This window comes from Scaptodrosophila lebanonensis, unplaced genomic scaffold (assembly GCF_003285725.1).
Source record: "Scaptodrosophila lebanonensis strain 11010-0011.00,11010-0021.00 unplaced genomic scaffold, SlebRS2 tig00000043-arrow-pilon, whole genome shotgun sequence".
NCBI classification, from domain to species: domain Eukaryota; kingdom Metazoa; phylum Arthropoda; class Insecta; order Diptera; family Drosophilidae; genus Scaptodrosophila; species Scaptodrosophila lebanonensis.
The window spans coordinates 12461979-12482386 of NW_022060545.1; the positions used below are offsets into that span (position 1 = coordinate 12461979).

The following is a 20408-nucleotide window of genomic DNA, read 5'->3' on the forward strand; positions in this document are numbered from 1 at the left end:
TTTAATTCGATTTTCCTGGAAAAATGAGTTATAACAAACAAAAAACGCCCTGTCGAAGACTTCGAAAAATCTACAAATTTGTAGAAAAACCATACATTAAGAAAAGAAAAAATATTGTAAGCCGATTAACTTAATCGTTTGTTAAAATCTGTATATGTATTGTATTTCAAGGAAACATAAAAAGTGCAAATTACTGTGCGTTGTAAATTGTATCAATAATAGAAAAGTACTGGAATTTCTGATTTAATAGGTAATATTAACCAAATATATATTTATGTATGTTTTCAGTTAGACAGCCTTAAAAACATACCATTTTTTTTACAATAAGTCAACAATAATAATAGTCGAAAGAAGACATTTTGTATTAACGCTAACCAAACCAATGAGCACCCATGCAGTCGCGCGTCCACTCAGTCTGGCAAACCCAACACCATTCGAACCCGCACCCGGCACGTGTACAGACCATATGCATGCAGCCACCTGTGGATAAAAAAATCTTTAATATGTTTTGAGGGTTTAAATGCCAACAACAGACCATCGCGTTCCGTGGGCGTGCGGCATTTGGGGCAGGGTTTTGTGGATACCTTGATGGTGACATTACTCGCCTCCTCCCAACGGGCCTCAGCAGCTCGCTACAATATTCAATATATGCAATTAATGTAAAAGCTTATACTGTATAAAACCCATCACTCACATTGGGATCGACAGTGTATTCACATGAATTCTGTGTGCTGTCACTCGCTCCATTGGGCAGGCACTCACCAATGTGATAGCCTTGTAAGCAGTTGCGACAGAACACATAGCCACAGCCATTCTGGCAAGTCACTTTATTGCACTCGGGCTCAACCAGCAGGCCCATGCCACAGCCTGGCTGGGGGCAGAGCACACCGCCTGCCTGCAACACAAACTCCTCGGTAGCAAATCGTTGATAGCGGTCGTATTCCTCACGCGTCAGCAGCTTGAAGTGATGTATCTCTTCGATGAAAGAATGTTCACAGCCCGCAGGGCAAGGCAGTGTATAGCCATAGTCCGGATGGGGCATAAACTGGCGCTCGTTCAGGCGAGAGCGACAATAATGTTGAAAACAATCAATGCAGGTGACGTGCTGCGAGGCGCAAGGGAAGACCAGCACCGTATCACTGCCAACGAAAACTTGATTATATGTTTCTAATGACCTTTACTGTCGCCACCAACCTAACATCTGTGCACGCCAAACATGGCACATCCTTGATATTGTTCTTGATTAGGTTTAGTGGCACAGCAAAATCCTTTTCACCGCCCGAAACATGCTCTGCACACTTAAAATAGAACTCGGCGAAGGGCGGATCACCTGCCGCATTATCCACACAGGCAATTTCCAAGCTCTCACAATGACCGCGTATACGGCGTGACTTTAAAACATCATCCCAGCACTCGGGATCGCGGTGCACAGTGAAGGCGCCACCTTTACAGAGCGCACAACGCACCCGCAACTTTCCTTTACACAATTTATCGCATTGGGTGCAGTAGACAAAGAAATGAGCCTTGGCACGTACACGTTCTAAAATAAATCAGCATCCAAATAAAACAAGGAAACTCTAAACCTAACAATTATCGCACCTTCATCGCTAATGTTTATACGCTCCTCGCTTTCCAGCTGCAAGTCAAGCAATGTCTCATTTAGCGGCTTTGAAGGCTCCTCTGCAGCCATGACCATGTTCTGTGGAGGCGCTTCCTCCTCCTCCAGCGTCGACTGTACTCGCTGTCGTTGCGCATTGGGACGTGTGCGTATCGCATGAATTACACTCTGCTGGCCCAAGTCGCATTCCTACTGGAGAGCAAAGCAATTATATAATGATTCCAATATAACTAAAACGGCCTATTACCTCAATTGTTGTGGCATCGCTCAGCTCTTTGCCAGCAAATATAATCTTCACCTCATCTGGTTGCAGTCCCAGCTGTGGAGCTACGAGTTCTTTGACATTTTTTATGTCCCATTGAGGCTCTAAATTGACCGACAACGTGCGCCCTGTATTTGTTTTCACATAAATACTTATCGTGTGTGTTAGGGTTTTGCCTCCGAACTGCAGTAACTCCAGCATTTTACGGACAAGTGCACCGAGAAATTTGAAAATAAAACTCATTAGGAAACAGAGGAATACAAATACAGCTATAAACAAGCATAACTGCAAATCTTGTAAATCCTAATCATATGTTCTATGTTGTGTTTGACGTTCGTGCAATATGCAACACTAAATGTCTTACCAATTGTCCAGCACTGTAGCAGGGCTGACAGCTGACCGAGAACGCCAGTCCCTTCTTTTGCCATTCTCCTGTTTACGTGCACCGCGCGTTAATTGTTCTGTGTTCAAAACGAATTTTCTGTTGTTTATGCTGACTAAACATTCAAATTTAAAACATTTTATAGTTGTTGTCAGCTTGTAAAATGACAACTTTCAGCTTAAAGGAGATTGAAGGTGATTTATTTAGCGCCAGTGATGCATTTTCCATGTGCCATTGCGTGGCCGCTGATATGCGTATGGGCAAAGGAATAGCTGTAAAATTCCGGTATGTGTGTGTATTGATTTTTTTTTCAAATAGGCGTGTTTTAAGTTTCTCACAATTCTTATTGCAGCAACAAGTTTGGCCAACTGGCGCAGCTGCAGAAACAAAATGTTCAACCAGGTGGTGTGGCTATTTTGCAGCATCAGCAACGCTACATCTATAATCTGGTTACCAAACAGAGCAGCTGGGGAAAGCCCACCTATCAGCTCTTGCACAGCTCCTTAAGTGCCATGCGCCAGCATATGGTGAGCTTGTATTTATAGTTTCTAACGAATATATACATATATGCACATATGATTTAATTTAACTATTTCAGCTCGCACATCGTGTTACTAAATTGGCACTGCCACGTATTGGATGCGGCCTCGATGGTCTGGCCTGGCCCAAAGTAAAAGACATGCTTGTTGACATTTTTGAAGCAGATGCTGTTGAACTAGTTGTCTATAATTATGTACCAGTGGCACAAAAATAAAATTGGCAATCAAAATGTAAGTAATTTTGAGTTTTTATCAGTCGTACTACTTGGCCTGCGTTGGTGGCACAAAGTTATAAACCACAATCTCCAACTGTTCTTTGCCAAATACTTCCTCCAGTACCGCATTGACTTTGTCCCATTCCAAGCCATCGATGCCGCAGCCTATGCGGGGTATAGCCAATTGATTAATGCCATTCTCGCGCTGCGATTGGAAACGATAACTTTATTTGTGTTACTAAATGAAATCAACTTACCATATGCTCGCGCATCTGTTCCAACGATGCTTGTAGAGATTCGTATGTAGGTTTGCCCCAACTTTGTGGCTTTGTGACTAAATAGTAGATGTAACGTTTGTCATCCTGCAGTACTGCCACGCCTCCACTGCTCACATTTTGGGCGCGCAACTCGTCCACCTTGCCATAGACCTCCTTGAACTTGACTGCTATGCCAGCGCCCATGGCCAAATCGGCACCCACGCAATGAGCCAGAGAGTGTGTCTTGGGCGCCGAGAAGAGATCGCCCTCGACCTCCTGTAGGTTGTAGCTGCCTGCCATGCCAATCACAAATGCGCGACGAAATGCTTGACGGAGCTCTAGAAGTTTAGGAGAGTACATAATTGTTTCGTTTAGGTGTAGGTATTTAGTTTTGTAACTAATTTCAGTCTTCAATATTCAGACAGCTTCGAATTTGAAATTTGTTTGTTGATTGCATGGCTCCTATAACTATAAGCAAGAATTGGATCAGACGGGATCTTCCCTTATAAAAACTTCAAGTTGTTTGGTTATTGCCACTTGTGGCATGTCTTTTATTGTTACACATATAAAAACTGTCCCCCATAGAAAATATATTTTCTTTGCAAAAAAGAAAAAGAACTAATATATGTATAATGCTTTATAAGCTATATAAGTAAAGGTGCATTTCGTGCATTATCCAGCCACAAAATTTCACGCCAGTCCTGCCACACACATCGCTGTCACTTGTAAGCCGTGGTGCAACGGTGTCGCATAGAATTTCGAGTGTTAAATACGTTAAATAGATAAATTAAATAATATAAAATACGAAGAGTTCTTCCCAGTCCCTCCACTTTTTCCATCACATTTAGAAGGGACTCTTCTCCTTGTACAGAGACAGTCGCGATGAGTGCGTACTGCGTGGAATTCGCATGACCTTCATGTTATGACAGGTCGGACAGGTGATCTTGATGGTGTCCTGCACCAGACTTGGTGGCTCGTAAAAGAAAGCAATAATATCCACACTGTCCTCGGCAAAGACCAGTTCCAGCAAGCTGCGCACGCGCAGCCAATCCAAGCGGTCAATGCCACAACCCAAGCGCGGAATGGCCAATTTATTGACATTATGTTCGTGCTGCAATAAACGAAGGCCAGTCACATCGCACAAATATCTGGTAATATGAGTCAAGGCCACTACATACCATATGCTCGCGCATCGCCAAGAGCGCATAATACAGTGCCGTATATGTGCATTTCTCGTGCGATCGCTCCTTAGTTACCAGATTGTAAATGTATCGTCCGTCCTGCTCCAACACAGCCACGTTGCCGATGTGCCTGTTCTGCTTCTTAAGCTCGTCAACCTGTCCGAACTTGCATTTGAATTGCAAATTAATGCCACTGCACATCGCGAAGTCGGCGCTAACGGAATGCACCAACGCAAAGTTGTCCGGGGCGCTGAATAGATTGCCTTTCGCTTCGGTTATTTGACATTTGGCCGAGTGGAGCTGCAAGAAAAGTATAAATGTATCTATGAAATACTCTTCACAAATTAATCAAATATTGGTTTAAAAAAAGGGCTGTTACTGGATCATTCACAACATAGATTAGAATGGGTTTGAGAAAACGTTTAAACATTAAGTCCTACTGGATGATAGTCCGTTGATATGGTAGTACAAAAACAATAACAAGGAATCCCTTTCCATATCATAGAAATAAGGGAATTTCTTTGATAATATAGTAATTGTTTTTATTATTAATTTTGCTACTATATCGGTTCACCTCAAAAAATATAAGATATCTCTTTTTATTGTTGGATCGCTGTATTTTAGTTTTAGAACTTCGTTTAGGAACACTTGTAACCTTATATTTCGCGATTAATATTCTTTTATTCTTAAATTAAAAAACAATCTAATTCTAATTCTTCCCAGAATTACTCGTCTTACTTTTGCTAAAATTTTGTCTTTTGCTTGCATTCATTAAAGAAAAATTCTTCAGCATACAAATAAAATTAGTTCTTGTGTAAAAACAGCCCATTTTTGAAGTTATTCAACGACTAGAATAACTTTATACAACTAGAATCATTTTATGCTTTTTAATTTGAGAATAAAAGAATATTAAAATAAATTGATATTAAGCTGCCGGTCAGATTGTTGTAAATATTCCTATAGTACTGCTTTTATGAGTTTTTCGACAAACATGAGGCAAGGGATATTATATTTGTGGCCGGACTATAACATTTTGCAGCAATATAAATGTTAAATTGTTGAAAAGTTACAACTTTACTTAACATTTTATGACCCAATAAAGTTAATGATTATTTAAATGGCATTATTAATGAATCCAATGACGTTTAAACATAAAGATGTAGTTAAAAATATACCCACCTCCACATCGGTGTGCTCACACACAAGAATCTCCACATTATAGTCGATGTGTGCGAAAATTTGTTGTATGATGCGCTTTACTTGCTTCCATTCCAGGCCGTCTGTGCCGCAACAGATGCGTGGCATGGCCACTTTGTTGATTTCATGATTGCGCTGCACACGCACACACACAAATAAACAGGAAAACAAAACAAATAAATTAACGGTAATTTAACAGTTAATTAAGAATAAATGTGCGTCGCCAACTCACCATATGCTCGCGCATACAAATCAAGGCGGCCTGAACATCGTCATAAGTGCTCGTCGCATAGAGATTCTCTTTTGTCACCAGATAGTAGACGAAGCGGGAATTGTGCTCGAGCACGGCGCAGTTACCGCGCGTCACCCGCCGCTGCCGCAGCTCCTCCACATCGCCAAAGATGAGCGAGAACTGCCAGGCCAGTGTTCCCCTCGCCGCGCTGAACGATGACTCAACGGCATGGGCAAGCGCATAGCTCTGCGGGGCTTGGAATAGATCTAGTTTCGATTCGACGATTTTAACGTTGGACATTTTGTCGCTGTTTTTTTTTTTTTTTCTTTTTCTTTATTATTATTTTGCTGCAATTATTATAATTATGATGATCACACTAGTATTGTTATAGTAGGAGGGTCGCCACTCAATGTCAAATTCTGCACAATTTTTTTTTTTTTTTGTACTTACGTGCACGCGTTCGTTCAGTTTGGATGGGGCTTGCGTTTGTTTAGAAACTTTCACGGCACAGCTAAAATTCACAATGAAAACTTTTTTCGGTTGCGACTGCTTTTTGATTTGATTTTTTGATTATTGTTCTTGTTGTAGTTGTTGTTGTTTACATTTGGCTGCCTGCACTTCCCAATCAGTCAACAGAGGCAGAGAGACGGAGGAGAAAACAAAGCAATTAGCGAACTTTTCATTCCTGGGTGGCAAGACTCAGAGCCAGCTAGCAAAAAAAAAGTCGCCGCTACGTCTCTGCCAGCGTCTACCTTCACAAGTATGTAGGTGCTTTGTTCTTGTTTTTGTGGTTAGCGGCTTCGTTTGTGAGTTTGTTTGTGTTATTGATACCAATAGTTAGCAGCTAGTTGTGCGTTATTTCTGTGCTTTTCAACTCCAATGAGTTGATGTGCGTGGGTAGCGTGTGAACCAGAGACCGAGTTACGGGTTACGCGATATTACTCAACTTTACGCTTCATACAAATGAAACGCAACCAACAACAACCAGACGTGCCGGCGTTCTGCACCGGAATGCGCTGAGCGTTAACAACGAACGAAAGGCGACCCGATAAATACGCAAAATATATGTACTATACATACATACATACAAGTATATATTTCAGCACTGTCTGCCAAGGTTCGCAGCGGGCTCAGTACGATTGATTCGATCGCGTGGCCCATAAGGCAGCCAGTTAGCTCTGAAATATACCGTCATGTTTCATTCACCACCAACAGCAACAGTTGAAGCTGTCACTGATGATGATGACGATGATGACGACGATGATGACATGTGCTTAACTATACCTACAACATACAGTTGAACTTTATAATGAAGAACTCTTGTTGGTATAATAAAATGTACTTCATTATTAACTACAAACAGCTGTGACATTAAGCGATAAATCATTTGTACGATACATCGTATGAATTCAAAGCAAAGCTTAAGCCCAATAGCTTTATCACATTAGCCTATATTTGAAGGCTGCCATAATTCAATTGGGAAAGTTTCAAATAAAACACTTTGGGTCTTTTTGGGTAAATTTCTCGGGTGCCACTAAAAACTAGCATTGTAAAGAAACTCGCTTCTAATATGGAATTCTTTTATTATTATTTGTAGTCTATTTCGTTCAATATTTTGTACATTCATAAATGCAGTCCATCTCAAAGAAATGATTCCGAAAATCCCCAACCGGATGCATACCATTTCACGAATTGGTCTTAATCCCATTTCGATTCAATTTGATTTGATTAGGTTTCCAATTTAGTACCACTATGTATATGAAATGGAATTTCATTTCATTTGAAACAACAATATTACAAAAAAGAAATGGCGAAGCGATTTATGTGAACATTTGTTAACTACTTTAGAGATCAGTTAAGGCCTTTTTCAACGTCTATTATTGTGCACACGCTGCCCTGACTATAATTTGTCCAAACTTATTATCAGAAGAATCGGTTCTCTGTCTATCCGAATGACTTGTCTGATAGAAAGCGGTAATCTAGTAGCTTATATTATTTTTAATTCATCCTTCTTCTACAGCTTTAGCTAGCCCTCAACCAACCACATTTAAAATTACCTTTTCTGCTTTAATTGGCAATTTCGCTTATCAAATGGAACAGAGAAGGGAATTACTTTTATCAGTATGAGCACTTTTATTAAATTCGGGTATTAGAGTATTGATTATTGATTATATAACGTGTTAACCCGAGCGAATTTTCTTACATGCATATTCGTTGAAAATGTTTTTTGAATACTTGGATTTGATTTTAACATTTTTTAACTTTTTTCGTTTTACTACCGGATCTTTCTATTCATAATTATTTTTTCTAAAGATTCTGAGTCTTCGGAGTAAAAAATTAGGATGATTTGGTAATGAAAAAAGGCCTTTGAAATTTTACACAAATACATAGGTATATTAAAAATAGATGCAGTACATATTTTGAATTACCCCAATTACTTTATTCCAGATAAAATGGAGAAGATTAATATTTTTTCCCGACCAATAGACAATTTTTCAAGTTCACCTCCTCTTGTTTCACAGAGGAATCCAATTTAGGGGTTTCCCACTGTATCTGCAAAATCATTGTGCGTATGAGTATGCTATCATTTATTTGTTTATTTTGTGACCATTTGTTGTTAGAATTCCTATGCCAAAGTTAATTTGTTGTTAACTTTTTATTGCCAGCAGCTCAAGCCGCAGGTGTCGTGTGAGCCCAAAATATACCGAAAATGGAACTGTTATGCTCTCGGCCCTCGGCTGGTTAGTTAGTGAGTTAAGAATCTATGTACTAATTAGCAGCATGTTGGGTTCGGAAAACAACTTGACGATGATAACGCCATATCGCTGTTGTTTTTCGTTTATGCTCGCGTATGTATGTACATACATACATACACATAGTATGTTATATTGCATATACAACATATGTACATACATACATACTCGAACATACATACCTATGTACATATGTAGGTACGTGTGTATGCCGCGTAGGTTGTGATCAGGTTAATACACCACCATCTTCATCATTGCGGCACATCGAGTGCCAGCCGTAATCAACGAAAATTCCAACGCGTAATATGAGCCAAGTCAACCGTTGACATTTAAATTTAAATATGACTTAAAATATAATTGTATAGCAGGTGAAAAGAGATAGCAGAAAAGATACACAGCACACACATATACCGTACACATAAAAACCGCATACAAACCACCATATTAAGTGACTAGTTAAGTTTTTTAGCAAACAATACGCGCAGCACAGCACAAACAACAACAATAATGACTAATAGGCCAAGAAGCTTTTTAAACTTTTGCCCATTGGCGCCCAACAAATTATTTGCGTGGGTGGTGCGTGTCTTCGCTAAACGGCCATCGGTCAGCACGCACTTTGCAACACTATGAATGGATTGTACCGAACCCTGACCAAAGGTAAACAAAGCGGTTGTATGGCTTCGTTGGGGTGCTTTGGAACGCCAATAAATTGTGGCATTTTGAAAAGATATTTGTGCATCAGTTTCCTTCATTTTAGTTTAATAATTGCGAAAATCAAGTATACAAAAATTTGTTTGTCGCTAATCTCCAAAGAGAATCAATTATTGTTGATCCATAGATCGACTGATAAATATGTGTATGCTTTAAAAATAAATATAGAATGTATTTTTTGAAATGCTTATCATTGTCATTAAGTCTCATTTCATTTCTAACAATTATTAATTTTCATTTGTTTTGTGAAAAATATATGAATTTTGAATGATAATCAACTTTTTTATCACTTTTTTATATTCTCTTAAATAGTATTTACCACTTTCTTTAAAATAATTATGTTTGTAAAATTTTTTTGTTTTGGAATATTATTAGTGATATATGATTTGATATTGCATTTTAGCTTTTGCAGCGTACCGCACAATCATTATCGCCATTTTGCGCAAATTGGTGGCGCTCGCTCGCTCTCCCTATCCAGACATTATTATGCTTATTGTAAAGTAGGTGCTCGAGTTCTACGCATGTGCGTACTTATGGCGCGAGCAAATCGTATGAATTTAAATTTCACTTTTCATCGAGCACTGCACGCGAGGCAGCCAAGTAGGCGGCGATAGCGAATAGTGAGCAGTTCATGGCAGTTCAAATCGGTGCTCCAAAGAGGGACGACGACGACGTCTAGGAATAATTGTCGTTTCAACACTACACATTATTATTTGCTGCTATTAAAAATTGGCACTTTGTCGCTATTGTGGTTGTTAATGTAGTTGCTGCTGTTGTGCTGTGCGCATTTTGCAAATTACATAAATTGTTTGGCTGTCTGTGGTTAACTTATCTATATTTAGACGTTGGCAATACTTTACGTATCAATTGTGTGTTTAGTAGATTGGTTTTCCGCGCCAAAAACATTTAACACGCAACTTCTGCTTGGGCAATTATTCAGCGTTAAATCTCCCAAGAAAAGATTAAAGCTGTATAAAAACAAAGTTTAAGCGGTCCGCAGCACACGCGACATAAGAATAAACTGAGAAAAAAGTGCAAGCAGGTCGACTGCGACGACAACAAGCTCTACGACGTCATCAGCTGTTCGTTTGGCAGCTCTGTTCTCTCTATCCCTCCTCCTCTCTTACAGTTTGTAGTTGTTGTAAAGATTTTGCGGTAGTGGCAGCGCTTCACATTCGCGCCCGTTACGTCTCGCTGTTAGGTCTCGTTTTGTGTGTTACGTAGTTTTTAGCTAGTTTCTGTTTTTGTCTTTGTTTTCGTTTTCATTCTCGTATTCTTGTTAGTTTTGTTTTTTGCCATATTTGCAATGACTTCTATGACATTGCTCTCTTGCCTGCGTCGTGCTGCCAACACCAACGCCACTCTACAGTGGCGGTTCATTCACACACTTCAAAGGCGCCAACAATTACACCAACAATGTAGGCGTATGCACGCAGCAACAACAGCAGCAACTGCAACAACAACTCGTGACAGCTGCAACGAGACAAAATTTAATGCAAATGGCAGCGGTAAGTTTTGCTTTATTATGTTAATTACGCGTGCAATTGTTGATTAACGATTAAAGTTCGTTCGTTCGCTTGTTTGTATTTTGTTTTGTTTTTCGGTGGTTATCGCTGCTTCCTATATTTGTAACGCCCTCTGTGCCAGTTGAGTTGACAACCCTGTTTAGCAATTTGAATTCGAAATATACGAGTTTGTCACTCAGCTGTGCCAATATATATAAACACCTTTTCGATTTATTTAACGCCCACACGTCAAAAATAAAAAACAAACCTACCTATACTTTTAAAAAATTGTATAATTAAAACAAATGTTTTTTTGTCACGCGGTCAAACATGTGTATATTTAGAAGCTACTCGTATTTGTTTTCATTTTGAAGTAAATTTTGGTAAATTTTTATACAATTATATGAATGGGGGTGTGCCTTCTTTGTTTTTTAATTCACCTTAAACGGTTCGCATTAAAGATGAACACATGCTTTGTTTTTTGGACTGGAGCATTACTAATGGCATTTTGATTGCCTAATTGAAAGCGCATTAAACATACCAAGATTCCAATTCACAAACAGGTTTTCAGCATTATTTCAACCTGTACATATTTCAATACAAATTATCATTCATTCAAATACAATTCGCCGACAAATTGTGCACGAATAGAGGGAGTGAATGAGAGATTTGTACGGATATAGGTATTGGATGGGGGGATTTGCAGCGTACCTGGCAACACATCTGAAGAGGCGTTAATCAGTAACACACATTATGCCTTCAAAGCTCATAAAAACTTGTTTACTTGACTTGTGCATTATTCGAGCTTGTGAGCGAGTTTGTATGTGTGTTTAAGATTATTGTTAAATTTTGACGCGCACATAGCATTTTCTTTATACAAGTATGCCTTCTCGACTAGGTTAAATTGATAAGATTAGCAGTGCTGTTGACATTGTTTGTCCCCATGTTCGTATCTCGATCGTAGCTGATGGAATAATTCTCGAACATAATTGAATTTTCTATTTTTAGCTTACGAATCTGTACATTTAAGCTTGCGTAAGCATTTACAAATTATCAAGTTTGGCAAATAATGAATCAGCCATTAGATATTGTTCAGAAATGGACAAAATCGTGACTTTTCTTATGTCGTAGTTATTAGTAATGCAGTTAGAAGCAATAACCAAGCTAACAACGAGCTTAGTTTCTAGGTAACACATACATACATATAGTATATGTATGTGCTGAGATTTGAAATTTTGTATAATCCAATTGCCTTCTAACTAAAAATTCTGGCACAATATTAGACTGCAGAATATTACATTTGGGTAAATGCCTTACACAGAGAAACGCCATTTCATATGGTTTGTTTAAATACTTGCTCCTATCTCAGAATTTTATGATCTTTAGAAACAGGGATTCTTCAACCATTTGGATAAACTTAATTTTTATATAAGAAAACATAAATTTATAAGTGATATATTTACTTTTCTTTAATACAGTTTTTGTTATTAACATTTTTTTATTAGCTGAATAAGTGACATTAAAATTGAATGCCTATTTAGTTTAAATATTGTTGCAATTAGACATATATAACATTCCTACTAGGTGTAAGAAATTTACCTTAAATATGAAAATTACGTTAAGATTGATTAAATAGAGAGTTTTTTGTAAATTATTGCTAAATCCACGAAAACAAATTAAGATTTTAGCATTTCGCTGCTTTCCTTATTCTAAATCTGCCCCAAATGAATTCCATTTAATATAACAATTTCTATATTAATGGTTCATTGTAGAATAGCTATTAAAATGAAAATATAATTCAATCATACATAACCCACTTTTACACCTTCTTTTTCCAATAATATATCCAATTTATTTTTATTCGCAAAGATTATAATACAGGGCTTTCAATATTAATTCAGTCGGATTACAAATTCGCCTTAAAACATCGCTGCTTCATTTCTGCATTTCATTAGCCATGAATTCATTTACAATACGCTGAGTTCTGACATCATACCTTCTCGTAAGTACTTAAGTTTATTAACAAAGAAGCGGGCACATTGTGTGATTGTTATTGTACTTAATTGTAAGACCATGAGCATCAATCGCCACAGTTTGACATTTCTATAGGTCTTGCATTACTCAGTTCTCGGTAGAAGTATTCAAGTAAGTGGGTGTGTTTCGGCCCTGTCTTTCAATCAACAGCCACAGAGCGATAAAGCATGTAAACAAGGCAGCACAATGAACTTTTACGATAGCTGGTCGAAGTCGAGAATATGTTCCACAAAAGTGTTCGGTCAAATTTCCGTAATTAATCAATTAATCAAGCAGCACTGATGAAGCTAGCATAAATGAGTTTCTTCATTCCCCAGAGTGTTCATTTGTCACAATTAATTTATCTATGAATGAGTACTAAAGTGTTAAGTAAAGCAACATCGAGCTAGAAGATCCAGAAAGCAGATAAATATGTGTGTTTATCCATAATATATACATACACAGCTATATGTATAAATACAGCTGAAGTTCAAGGTCATTAACAACAAACAATTGGCCCTCACCACATGACGTTGTGAGTTGTGGACAACCCACGCAGGCAGATACTCGTAGACACGCACACGCACGTTTGGGAAAAAAATAAAAATAATTCAATATGTATTTCACACTGAGAAAGCAGAAAAAAGCGGACCTCAAATGAACCAACAGAGCATACACATGGAATATATGTACATTCACATAAATATATGCACTAGTATATAATAAAAACAAAATTAACTTGTTCCACGCGCTTCGTTGCCGCGTTCGAAAGATTATGGCCTGGGCGGTTTGCTTTCGATTTCAATATATAGTAGCCCTCTGAACATAGAGCTGTATTTATGACGTACTACGTAGTAAATACTCGTACAGTAGATATTCTTAATTGGAATTCAAATAGCTTCACTATAAAGATCTAATATTATATACCGAATTCCACGTCGTTAGCTTAGGTTAAAAATGCTAAAATATTCTGCGTTTAACTAAAAACAAGAACCGGAAAAAATCATATACTTATCTATAAATATCAAAGGTATATTGTTGTTAAGTTAATGTATAAAGTGTATTATTTTTGTCAACTTAAAGGTATACACAGTTTGGCAAATAATTTGAAAAAAGAATTTTTGCTTTTTACACATACATAAATATATCATGAAAATATAATTTCACTTTAATTAAGACTAAATTGTTTATTTAAATATACTTGAGGCTTTGTTTTCAAACCATATTTGTTATATAAAACTGTAATTTAAAGTATTACGAGAAACACATTTAAAAACGTGAAAGACTTGGAATCTGCATGGTTGAGGAAAGAATCCTGAAGTAGTTTTTAAAGAGAAAAAGAAGGAAAAATTGGAGAAAGGATACCAGAATTTTGCATATGATCGAGAAACGTTTTCTAACAGAGGTCTACTGAGGACAGTTCAGAGCCCACTGCAATTCGCTTGAAGGAAATGTACTAAAGAAAGAAGTGTGCTCAAGTTTAGCGGACAGAGCTATGTGAACCAACATATAAAAATAATGTAGAGGTGTGGAGAACAAAACCTCAATTAGGATTCAGTAAATACTATATATGAAGACGACCGCTTGTCTATCCATTGAATAATAACATACAAATAGTTCGAACGATGATCACAAAATTGGGGTATAAATATCTGACTCGTTTTTAGTATAGAATCCAAAGTTATAAATATTCTGTGAAAAAAGATTTTAATAAGAAAATCGAGATAAAGGAGATAAAGGAGATAATTTTGATTCTAGTAGCATTAACTCAATCAGATTTATAATTAAAAGTTCCAAGTTTGAAATAGAGTGGATATTTTATATTCGTCCTTCCTTTCTTAATTTTACTGTACCTGCTTAAATACTGTACATACACATATATTGCTTGATACCTGTTAGACGGACGGCACTACGATCATTAGGTATATCTCATAAATATAGTCTGCCAACCCATAAAGAGCCGAACAGGCGAGCGATAGGGAGTAGTCGTGTCGCCATGCGAACATTTTGGGTTGATAAGAATTTATCTGAAACAAAAGTGGTTTTATTTGGGCGGCTCCCTAGCAGCGAAAATTGTTTTTGCTTGGCTCTGTTTTTAAAATCGTGGAACTATAAGTTTTATGTTTACTTCGGCCCTAGCCCTAGCCCTCCTCCTCCTCCTCCGTATATCTGCTGATATTTGCTTTTGTTTTCAACGACCGCCAGTCGCGCCCTCTAAATGCTTATGTTTGCAAATGTGTGTGTGTGTGTGTGTGTGTGTGAGAGATTGTGAGCCATCGCGATCAACGGTTTTTGTTGTATTTTATTTTTTTTTGCCTAAGCAATTATTTGGCGAGAAACTCGCTGTCGAACCTACTACTTACTTATGTTATGGCTGCTTCCAGTTCGAGTCCCTCAGTCGCGTTTTTGTCGTTTAGCTGAACGGAACGGTCTAAACGGACTGCCAATTTTGATAGTCGATCCATTTGTTTTACAGAGCAACGCAGAGCTATGTCGTCGTCGTCCTCGTCCTCCGCACCGAAACTCGTGGCCGTTGCCGAATCGCGGCGATTTATGATCGACTGCTTTCTGGCAGTGAAGGTGCCTCAGGCCCATGCCGAGGCCCAGGCCGACCTGCTCGTGGCAGCCGATCATCGCGGCCACTTCAGTCACGGCATGAACAGACTGGAAATGTATATCAATGATCTGGCCATCAACTCGACCGATGGCGGTGCCGAACCAGTGGTGTTGAAGGAAACTCCCTCAACAGCCTGGGTCGATGGTCGCAATGGATTGGGCGCTGTCGTTGGCAATTATTGCATGGACTTGGCCATCAAGAAGGCGAAACAGGTGGGCGTCGGCTGGGTATGTGCTAAGGGCTCGAACCATTATGGCATGGCTGGCTGGTACTCGATCCGTGCCATGGACCAAGGACTGGTGGGCATTTCCATGACCAACACCTCGCCTCTGATGGCGCCCACACGCTCCAAGGAGGCAGCCTTGGGAACCAATCCTTTGGCGGTGGGTGCACCCGCAACAAACGGTGACAAGTTTTTGCTGGACATGGCTACGACGGCCGTAGCTGTGGGCAAGATTGAGATACAGAGACGCAAGGGCGCCCCCTTGCCCGATGGCTGGGCCCAAGATCCCAGTGGCAATGTCACAAATGATGCAGAGCTCGGCTTCTCCACCGGCTGTCTGATGCCGCTCGGTGGCTCCGAACTAACTTCGGGCTACAAAGGCTACGGCTTGGGCGCCATGGTGGACATTCTAACGGGCGTCATGTCCGGGGCACATTACTCGACGCAGGTGCGCAAATGGACCCATGCGGGGGCTAATTCGGCAGCTGATTTGGGTCAGGTCTTCATTGCCGTGGATCCCAACTGCTTTGCGCCCAATTTTGAGGAACGTATGAGCGATTTTAATTCACGTCTGCGCAGCTCAGCGCCGGTAAGTTGATAGAAACTATTTAGTTCCTAATTGGGTTGCCCGAGTTAATGGCATTGAGCTTGATTGTCAAAGGTTGGAATTATTTTTGTGTTATAGCTTATGGCATCTTGAGATACTCGTGAAACCCGATCCATTACTACTTTTAATGGCTGCTTAAAAAATGAGAGTTAGCAGTAGAACTGTGCGCGTGACAGAAAATGCTGTCACGCACGCCATTATTGATTCCAAATTCCAAATTGTAATCCAGTAATCAAACTTTTTATGAATCTCTTGTACCAATGTTGAGTATTCTGAAATGTTCTCATTTAATTCAAACGGTAAAAGTAGTTTTCAAAATTCTAGCGATAGTAGTACCATTTTGTAATCAATAGGTGTGTTTTCTTCTCCGTGGTAGTCTAATTTTTGCACAAATTCCTCCGACTATATTGTTTAGTTTGTCTGGTTTTCTCAAGTCGCCTCTTTACGAACTTTACGATCATTTGAAACTTAAAGAACTTGGCAGGCGTTCACGATCACACACAGCTCTAGTTTAAAACTCGTATTTTACAGCCTTCTTATGAACATTGTAGATAAGATTTTGATCAATCCCTATTAAATGCTTAAACCTATACCCACAGACTGATTCCAGCAAACCTGTACTACTCGCTGGTGATAAGGAGTCCCAGAACATGCAGGCCGTCAATGCCGTGGGTGGCATTCAGTATCTGGAGAATCAATTGAAGACTTGCGCCGCACTGGCTGAGAAACTAAAAATCAAACCACTCGGCTTTTTGTAGACAGCGCTGCGAACACTAGGCATATCATATTTTAATTTGCTGTCCAGGCATTTGCATTTTCAAGCAATATTTTGATAACAACGTTTAGTGCCTAAGTATTGGACTCATGATACGTGGTATCGTTTATGTTTTAGCGTGTTGTTCTTTTGCAAAATGTGTTTGCATTCCTAAATATAAGTTAGAAGTTTTTCACGATGCGACCAAAAAACATTAAACTATTCTTAGAACTAATAAATCAATTAATTTTTTAAATTTATGCTCAAAGTTTTGACAGTGACCTTCGAAACACGCGAACCTGTTTCACGGGGATTGAGTATGGAATTCAGATTGTCCTCATAGTTTTCGTCAGTGTCGTCATCGTCCATATCATCAATTTTCGGTTTCTTGGGCGCTTCTAGTTTATAGTCTCGACAATCAGTGCCGAAGGGATGCAGCGGCTTCGGATACTCGCACATCGTTACAGTAATGGCCACCTTCAACTCGTCCACATCGTTTGTTTTTGTCGCCTTCCTGATCAGCTCAATATAACGCTCATTTTCCTCGGCTAATCGGCTCTTCTCATGCAGCAGAATCAAGTTTTGTGCTGCTGCCATAGCATGCCGATACCAGAAGTTCTTCAGCACCTTATACTGTTCCAGAAACTGCTCTTCGGTGATGTCTAAATGCTCCTTTAAGTTGAGCGTCTTGATCACGAAGTCCTCGCTCACCTTTTCCACAGGATATTTGTCAACTATTTCGCCACCCAAAACCACTTTCTCGGACTGTGTTTGAAGTTTTCGACAATTGAGAGCTAGTGATAGCAAAAGTTCCCCACTCTTGACATACTTATCGAACTCCTGTACGTGGAATGGAGAATTTTATTCAAGGATTTCTTTTAAAGAGGTTTGAAAATTAAATTTATTCACGATAACTAGATAAGATCATTGAAACATTTTGATAGTGCTATCAAAAGACTATTGGAATTACTAATTGTGGCTAAGTGGTTTAAACATTATTTACCAACTAACTAAATTTGTTAGACTATTTTAGATTAGATTACATTAATCATAATTAGAACAGAAGTATCTTTCAACCTATATTGACAGTCCATATTTGTCAACTTATTGAATTATTAAAACAATTTGACGAAATTCTGTAGCGGGGGAAGGAAGGGAAAATTCCAAAAAATAAAATAAACTCGTCCTATCCCGGACCTAGGAGAATCTGTATACCAACTTTGGTTATTCTAGCTTTTATAGTTTCTGAGATCCTTGCGTTCATCCAGACAGACGGACAGGCAGACAAACGGACAGACGGACGGACATGTCTAGATCGATTTCTCTCGTCATGCTGATTCAGAATATATATACTTTATGGGGTCGGAGATGCTTCCTTCTGCATGTTACATACTTTGTACAAGCCTAATATACCCTTTTTACCCTACGGGTACAGGGTATAATAACTTATGCATATGATCAATGAAAAAACTTCAACAAATCCAACTCAGATCCATTTTAAGGCGAAATAATGCGTCGTAATAATGAACGTGTGATCGACTTTATATGGCAAAATATTTTCTAGGGTGGGGCAACTGGCCCCCCCTGCCTACGCCCTTGTAAGGACCTATCGTAGGATTTAGATAATACCATAATTAGCAAAACTTTCTTTATACTGAGGATAGTTTTGTTCGGTTTTGTTGTGTGATTCTACTTCAATAATGATTTGACTTGTGATCAATTAAAAATGCATTGATCTTCCTATAGGATCTGCTTCAAAAAATATCGATGTTCATTCGGACGGTTAACTATTTTGGTTCAAATACACATATGACTAAGGAAATTAGTCACTATTTAAAAATGTCAAGTTTATCATCAATGTTTGGTTAATCGGGGACTGCTCACCTTAATGACATCGTAGCACTCGCTGGAGAGAATGCGAAGCTTCTCATGCGTAATTTGGCGATCTGCTCTGAGCGCTACTTCGATCTTCTTGCGTACATTGGTGAAATACTGCAGCTCGAGGCGCAGATCGTTGATGGTCGCATTGTTTTCCGTCTCGATCTTCATCATTTCGTGCTGCATTTCGCTCTGCATATTCATATACTTCATCTCCTCGACATTGAGCCTGCGAGACTCCTCCATGAATGCGGCCTGTCGATCGGTCAGCCATCGTATGCGTTCATATTTGTGGGCATCTAGTTCCGTGTTGCTCAGTATGTCCACGAAATCGTTCAACTGATGCTGCATCTTCATCATTTTGCTTGCCACCTGATCGCGCAGACTGAAGCGTTTCTCAATCTCCGTGTTGACGCGATCATCGCGTTGCTCCAAATAGATCTGATAATCGTTTTTGAGCTGATCACGGGCCATCACATTGGAGGCGTGTATTATATTCTCGCTGTTCTCGTGCATGAAGTCAACCTCTTCAGTGCGACGCTTGATCTCATCATAGTACTCGATTAGCAACTCCTCGGCATCCTGTTCGTACAATTGCTTAATACTACTGACCATGGCATTGAAGCAGTGGCATATGTGGTCGATCATCTCGACTGTTTTACCATAGCTGCGCATGTGCTGCTCCTGGGTCTGAGCCATATCATCCAGCAACATGGTGATGTGACCATTCTTGTGCTCAATATTGCGCTGAGCGCGCTCTCCCCACTCGACTATCTCCTCCCGCAGCTCCACTAACTTGATCTCCTTGCACATTTCGTGCCATTCCTCGTTGCCCCGCCTCTCCATGCGCTTGCCCAGCTCCAGTTCGCGGCGCAGCTCATCCTGCAAGCCACTTGGTGGTTACACTTTCTTTGTGTGGAAATGTTCATACTCACGCGCATTATTAGCTTTTTGTCCTCAATGGCCTCCAGTCGTTTGAGCTCCTTCCGTTCGGCCCTTTTCTGCGCTTTGCTCTTTTTCTTAGGCGCTTCGGGCGGCTTGTTGAGCTCAGCCTCCATTTCCTCCAGATAATTACCGCTAATGCGATTGATGTTGGCCAAAGATGCCTCCGCCGACTTTAATCCGACATTGTCAGAGCCCCGCCCGGGCATTTGAGCGATCGACATTTTAAAATAGGATGAACAATAGAATTTGCAGAAATATACGTATGTGCTGAAGGTAGCGCTGTTTATTAACAGGCCCGATTTTCAAATAGTTTTCAGTTTTTGATTTATTGAAAAGTGGCATCTGCCCAAAAGTTTGACTTTGTTGTTTACAAGTTTCTTTACTTTACATTTTTCGAACAAGGGTTGGAATGCCAAAGTCTTCGTTTCGGAAATAGTTTAAACTCTACATTGCAAAATTTTAAAGAGAGCTCTTTCGAAATCATTCGCCTTGTATCCACTGGAAATAGCTTTTGTATTT

General features: G+C 39.4%; 6 protein-coding genes across 8 annotated transcripts; 2 read left to right on the plus strand and 4 right to left on the minus strand.

The window, feature by feature from the left end:
• Positions 1 to 235: 235 nt before the first annotated feature.
• On the minus strand, positions 236 to 2415 carry LOC115623241 (E3 ubiquitin-protein ligase parkin). The gene is made up of 7 exons (XM_030517499.1): positions 2245 to 2415; positions 1866 to 2149; positions 1600 to 1807; positions 1195 to 1540; positions 695 to 1139; positions 536 to 632; positions 236 to 480 (listed from the first exon to the last, which is right to left on the minus strand). The coding sequence occupies exons 1-7, from the start codon at positions 2306 to 2308 to the stop codon at positions 371 to 373; spliced, it is 1554 nt and encodes a 517-aa protein (XP_030373359.1). The 5' UTR covers positions 2309 to 2415; the 3' UTR covers positions 236 to 370.
• On the plus strand, positions 2322 to 3036 carry LOC115623245 (ADP-ribose glycohydrolase OARD1). Its single transcript, XM_030517506.1, has 3 exons — positions 2322 to 2547; positions 2615 to 2789; positions 2861 to 3036. Exons 1-3 carry the CDS (start codon positions 2426 to 2428, stop codon positions 3014 to 3016), a joined length of 453 nt encoding a protein of 150 aa, XP_030373366.1. The 5' UTR covers positions 2322 to 2425; the 3' UTR covers positions 3017 to 3036.
• LOC115623244 (ADP-ribose glycohydrolase OARD1) lies at positions 2860 to 10341 on the minus strand. Of its 2 annotated transcripts, XM_030517504.1 has the most exons (4): positions 10208 to 10341; positions 3274 to 3611; positions 3064 to 3221; positions 2860 to 2985 (listed from the first exon to the last, which is right to left on the minus strand). In XM_030517504.1, coding segments are annotated over exons 1-4 (543 nt in total). In that variant the 5' UTR covers positions 10254 to 10341; the 3' UTR covers positions 2860 to 2984. The 2 variants fall into 2 exon arrangements, with proteins under 2 accessions (XP_030373364.1, XP_030373363.1); XM_030517503.1 differs by having other exon boundaries at positions 2949 to 3221.
• On the minus strand, positions 3793 to 10343 carry LOC115623243. 2 transcript variants are annotated; one of them, XM_030517502.1, is made up of 5 exons: positions 10208 to 10343; positions 5884 to 6495; positions 5634 to 5786; positions 4452 to 4754; positions 3793 to 4384 (listed from the first exon to the last, which is right to left on the minus strand). In XM_030517502.1, the coding sequence occupies exons 2-5, from the start codon at positions 6181 to 6183 to the stop codon at positions 4118 to 4120; spliced, it is 1023 nt and encodes a 340-aa protein (XP_030373362.1). In that variant the 5' UTR covers positions 6184 to 6495; positions 10208 to 10343; the 3' UTR covers positions 3793 to 4117. The 2 variants fall into 2 exon arrangements, with proteins under 2 accessions (XP_030373362.1, XP_030373361.1); XM_030517501.1 differs by lacking the exon at positions 10208 to 10343 and having other exon boundaries at positions 5884 to 7067.
• On the plus strand, positions 9895 to 17322 carry LOC115623242 (uncharacterized oxidoreductase YjmC). The gene is made up of 3 exons (XM_030517500.1): positions 9895 to 10855; positions 15342 to 16294; positions 16912 to 17322. Exons 1-3 carry the CDS (start codon positions 10654 to 10656, stop codon positions 17068 to 17070), a joined length of 1314 nt encoding a protein of 437 aa, XP_030373360.1. The 5' UTR covers positions 9895 to 10653; the 3' UTR covers positions 17071 to 17322.
• On the minus strand, positions 17295 to 20145 carry LOC115623240 (dynein regulatory complex subunit 2). Its single transcript, XM_030517498.1, has 3 exons — positions 19880 to 20145; positions 18951 to 19826; positions 17295 to 17906 (listed from the first exon to the last, which is right to left on the minus strand). Exons 1-3 carry the CDS (start codon positions 20108 to 20110, stop codon positions 17310 to 17312), a joined length of 1704 nt encoding a protein of 567 aa, XP_030373358.1. The 5' UTR covers positions 20111 to 20145; the 3' UTR covers positions 17295 to 17309.
• Between the last annotated feature and the right edge of the window lie 263 nt (positions 20146 to 20408).

Coding starts and splice junctions, on each gene's coding strand:
- LOC115623241 (XM_030517499.1), bottom strand. CDS start 2,308: ATGGCAAAAGAAGGGACTGGCGTTCTCGGTCAGCTGTCAGCCCTGCTA. Junction 633..694: donor AATACACTGTCGATCCCAAT/GTGAGTGATGGG, acceptor TGAATATTGTAG/CGAGCTGCTGAGGCCCGTTG. Junction 481..535: donor CACGCCCACGGAACGCGATG/GTCTGTTGTTGG, acceptor TTTTATCCACAG/GTGGCTGCATGCATATGGTC.
- LOC115623245 (XM_030517506.1), top strand. CDS start 2,426: ATGACAACTTTCAGCTTAAAGGAGATTGAAGGTGATTTATTTAGCGCC. Junction 2,548..2,614: donor GGAATAGCTGTAAAATTCCG/GTATGTGTGTGT, acceptor TTCTTATTGCAG/CAACAAGTTTGGCCAACTGG. Junction 2,790..2,860: donor GTGCCATGCGCCAGCATATG/GTGAGCTTGTAT, acceptor TAACTATTTCAG/CTCGCACATCGTGTTACTAA.
- LOC115623243 (XM_030517502.1), bottom strand. CDS start 6,183: ATGTCCAACGTTAAAATCGTCGAATCGAAACTAGATCTATTCCAAGCC. Junction 5,787..5,883: donor TTTGTATGCGCGAGCATATG/GTGAGTTGGCGA, acceptor GTGCGTGTGCAG/CGCAATCATGAAATCAACAA. Junction 4,755..5,633: donor GTGAGCACACCGATGTGGAG/GTGGGTATATTT, acceptor CTTTTCTTGCAG/CTCCACTCGGCCAAATGTCA.
- LOC115623244 (XM_030517504.1), bottom strand. CDS start 10,253: ATGTTTTTGGCGCGGAAAACCAATCTACTAAACACACAATTGATAC. Junction 3,612..10,207: donor ACTAAACACACAATTGATAC/GTAAAGTATTGC, acceptor CTAAACTTCTAG/AGCTCCGTCAAGCATTTCGT. Junction 3,222..3,273: donor AACAGATGCGCGAGCATATG/GTAAGTTGATTT, acceptor TTCCAATCGCAG/CGCGAGAATGGCATTAATCA.
- LOC115623242 (XM_030517500.1), top strand. CDS start 10,654: ATGACTTCTATGACATTGCTCTCTTGCCTGCGTCGTGCTGCCAACACC. Junction 10,856..15,341: donor ATTTAATGCAAATGGCAGCG/GTAAGTTTTGCT, acceptor TTTGTTTTACAG/AGCAACGCAGAGCTATGTCG. Junction 16,295..16,911: donor GTCTGCGCAGCTCAGCGCCG/GTAAGTTGATAG, acceptor CTATACCCACAG/ACTGATTCCAGCAAACCTGT.
- LOC115623240 (XM_030517498.1), bottom strand. CDS start 20,110: ATGTCGATCGCTCAAATGCCCGGGCGGGGCTCTGACAATGTCGGATTA. Junction 19,827..19,879: donor ACAAAAAGCTAATAATGCGC/GTGAGTATGAAC, acceptor AGTGGCTTGCAG/GATGAGCTGCGCCGCGAACT. Junction 17,907..18,950: donor AGTGCTACGATGTCATTAAG/GTGAGCAGTCCC, acceptor TTCCACGTACAG/GAGTTCGATAAGTATGTCAA.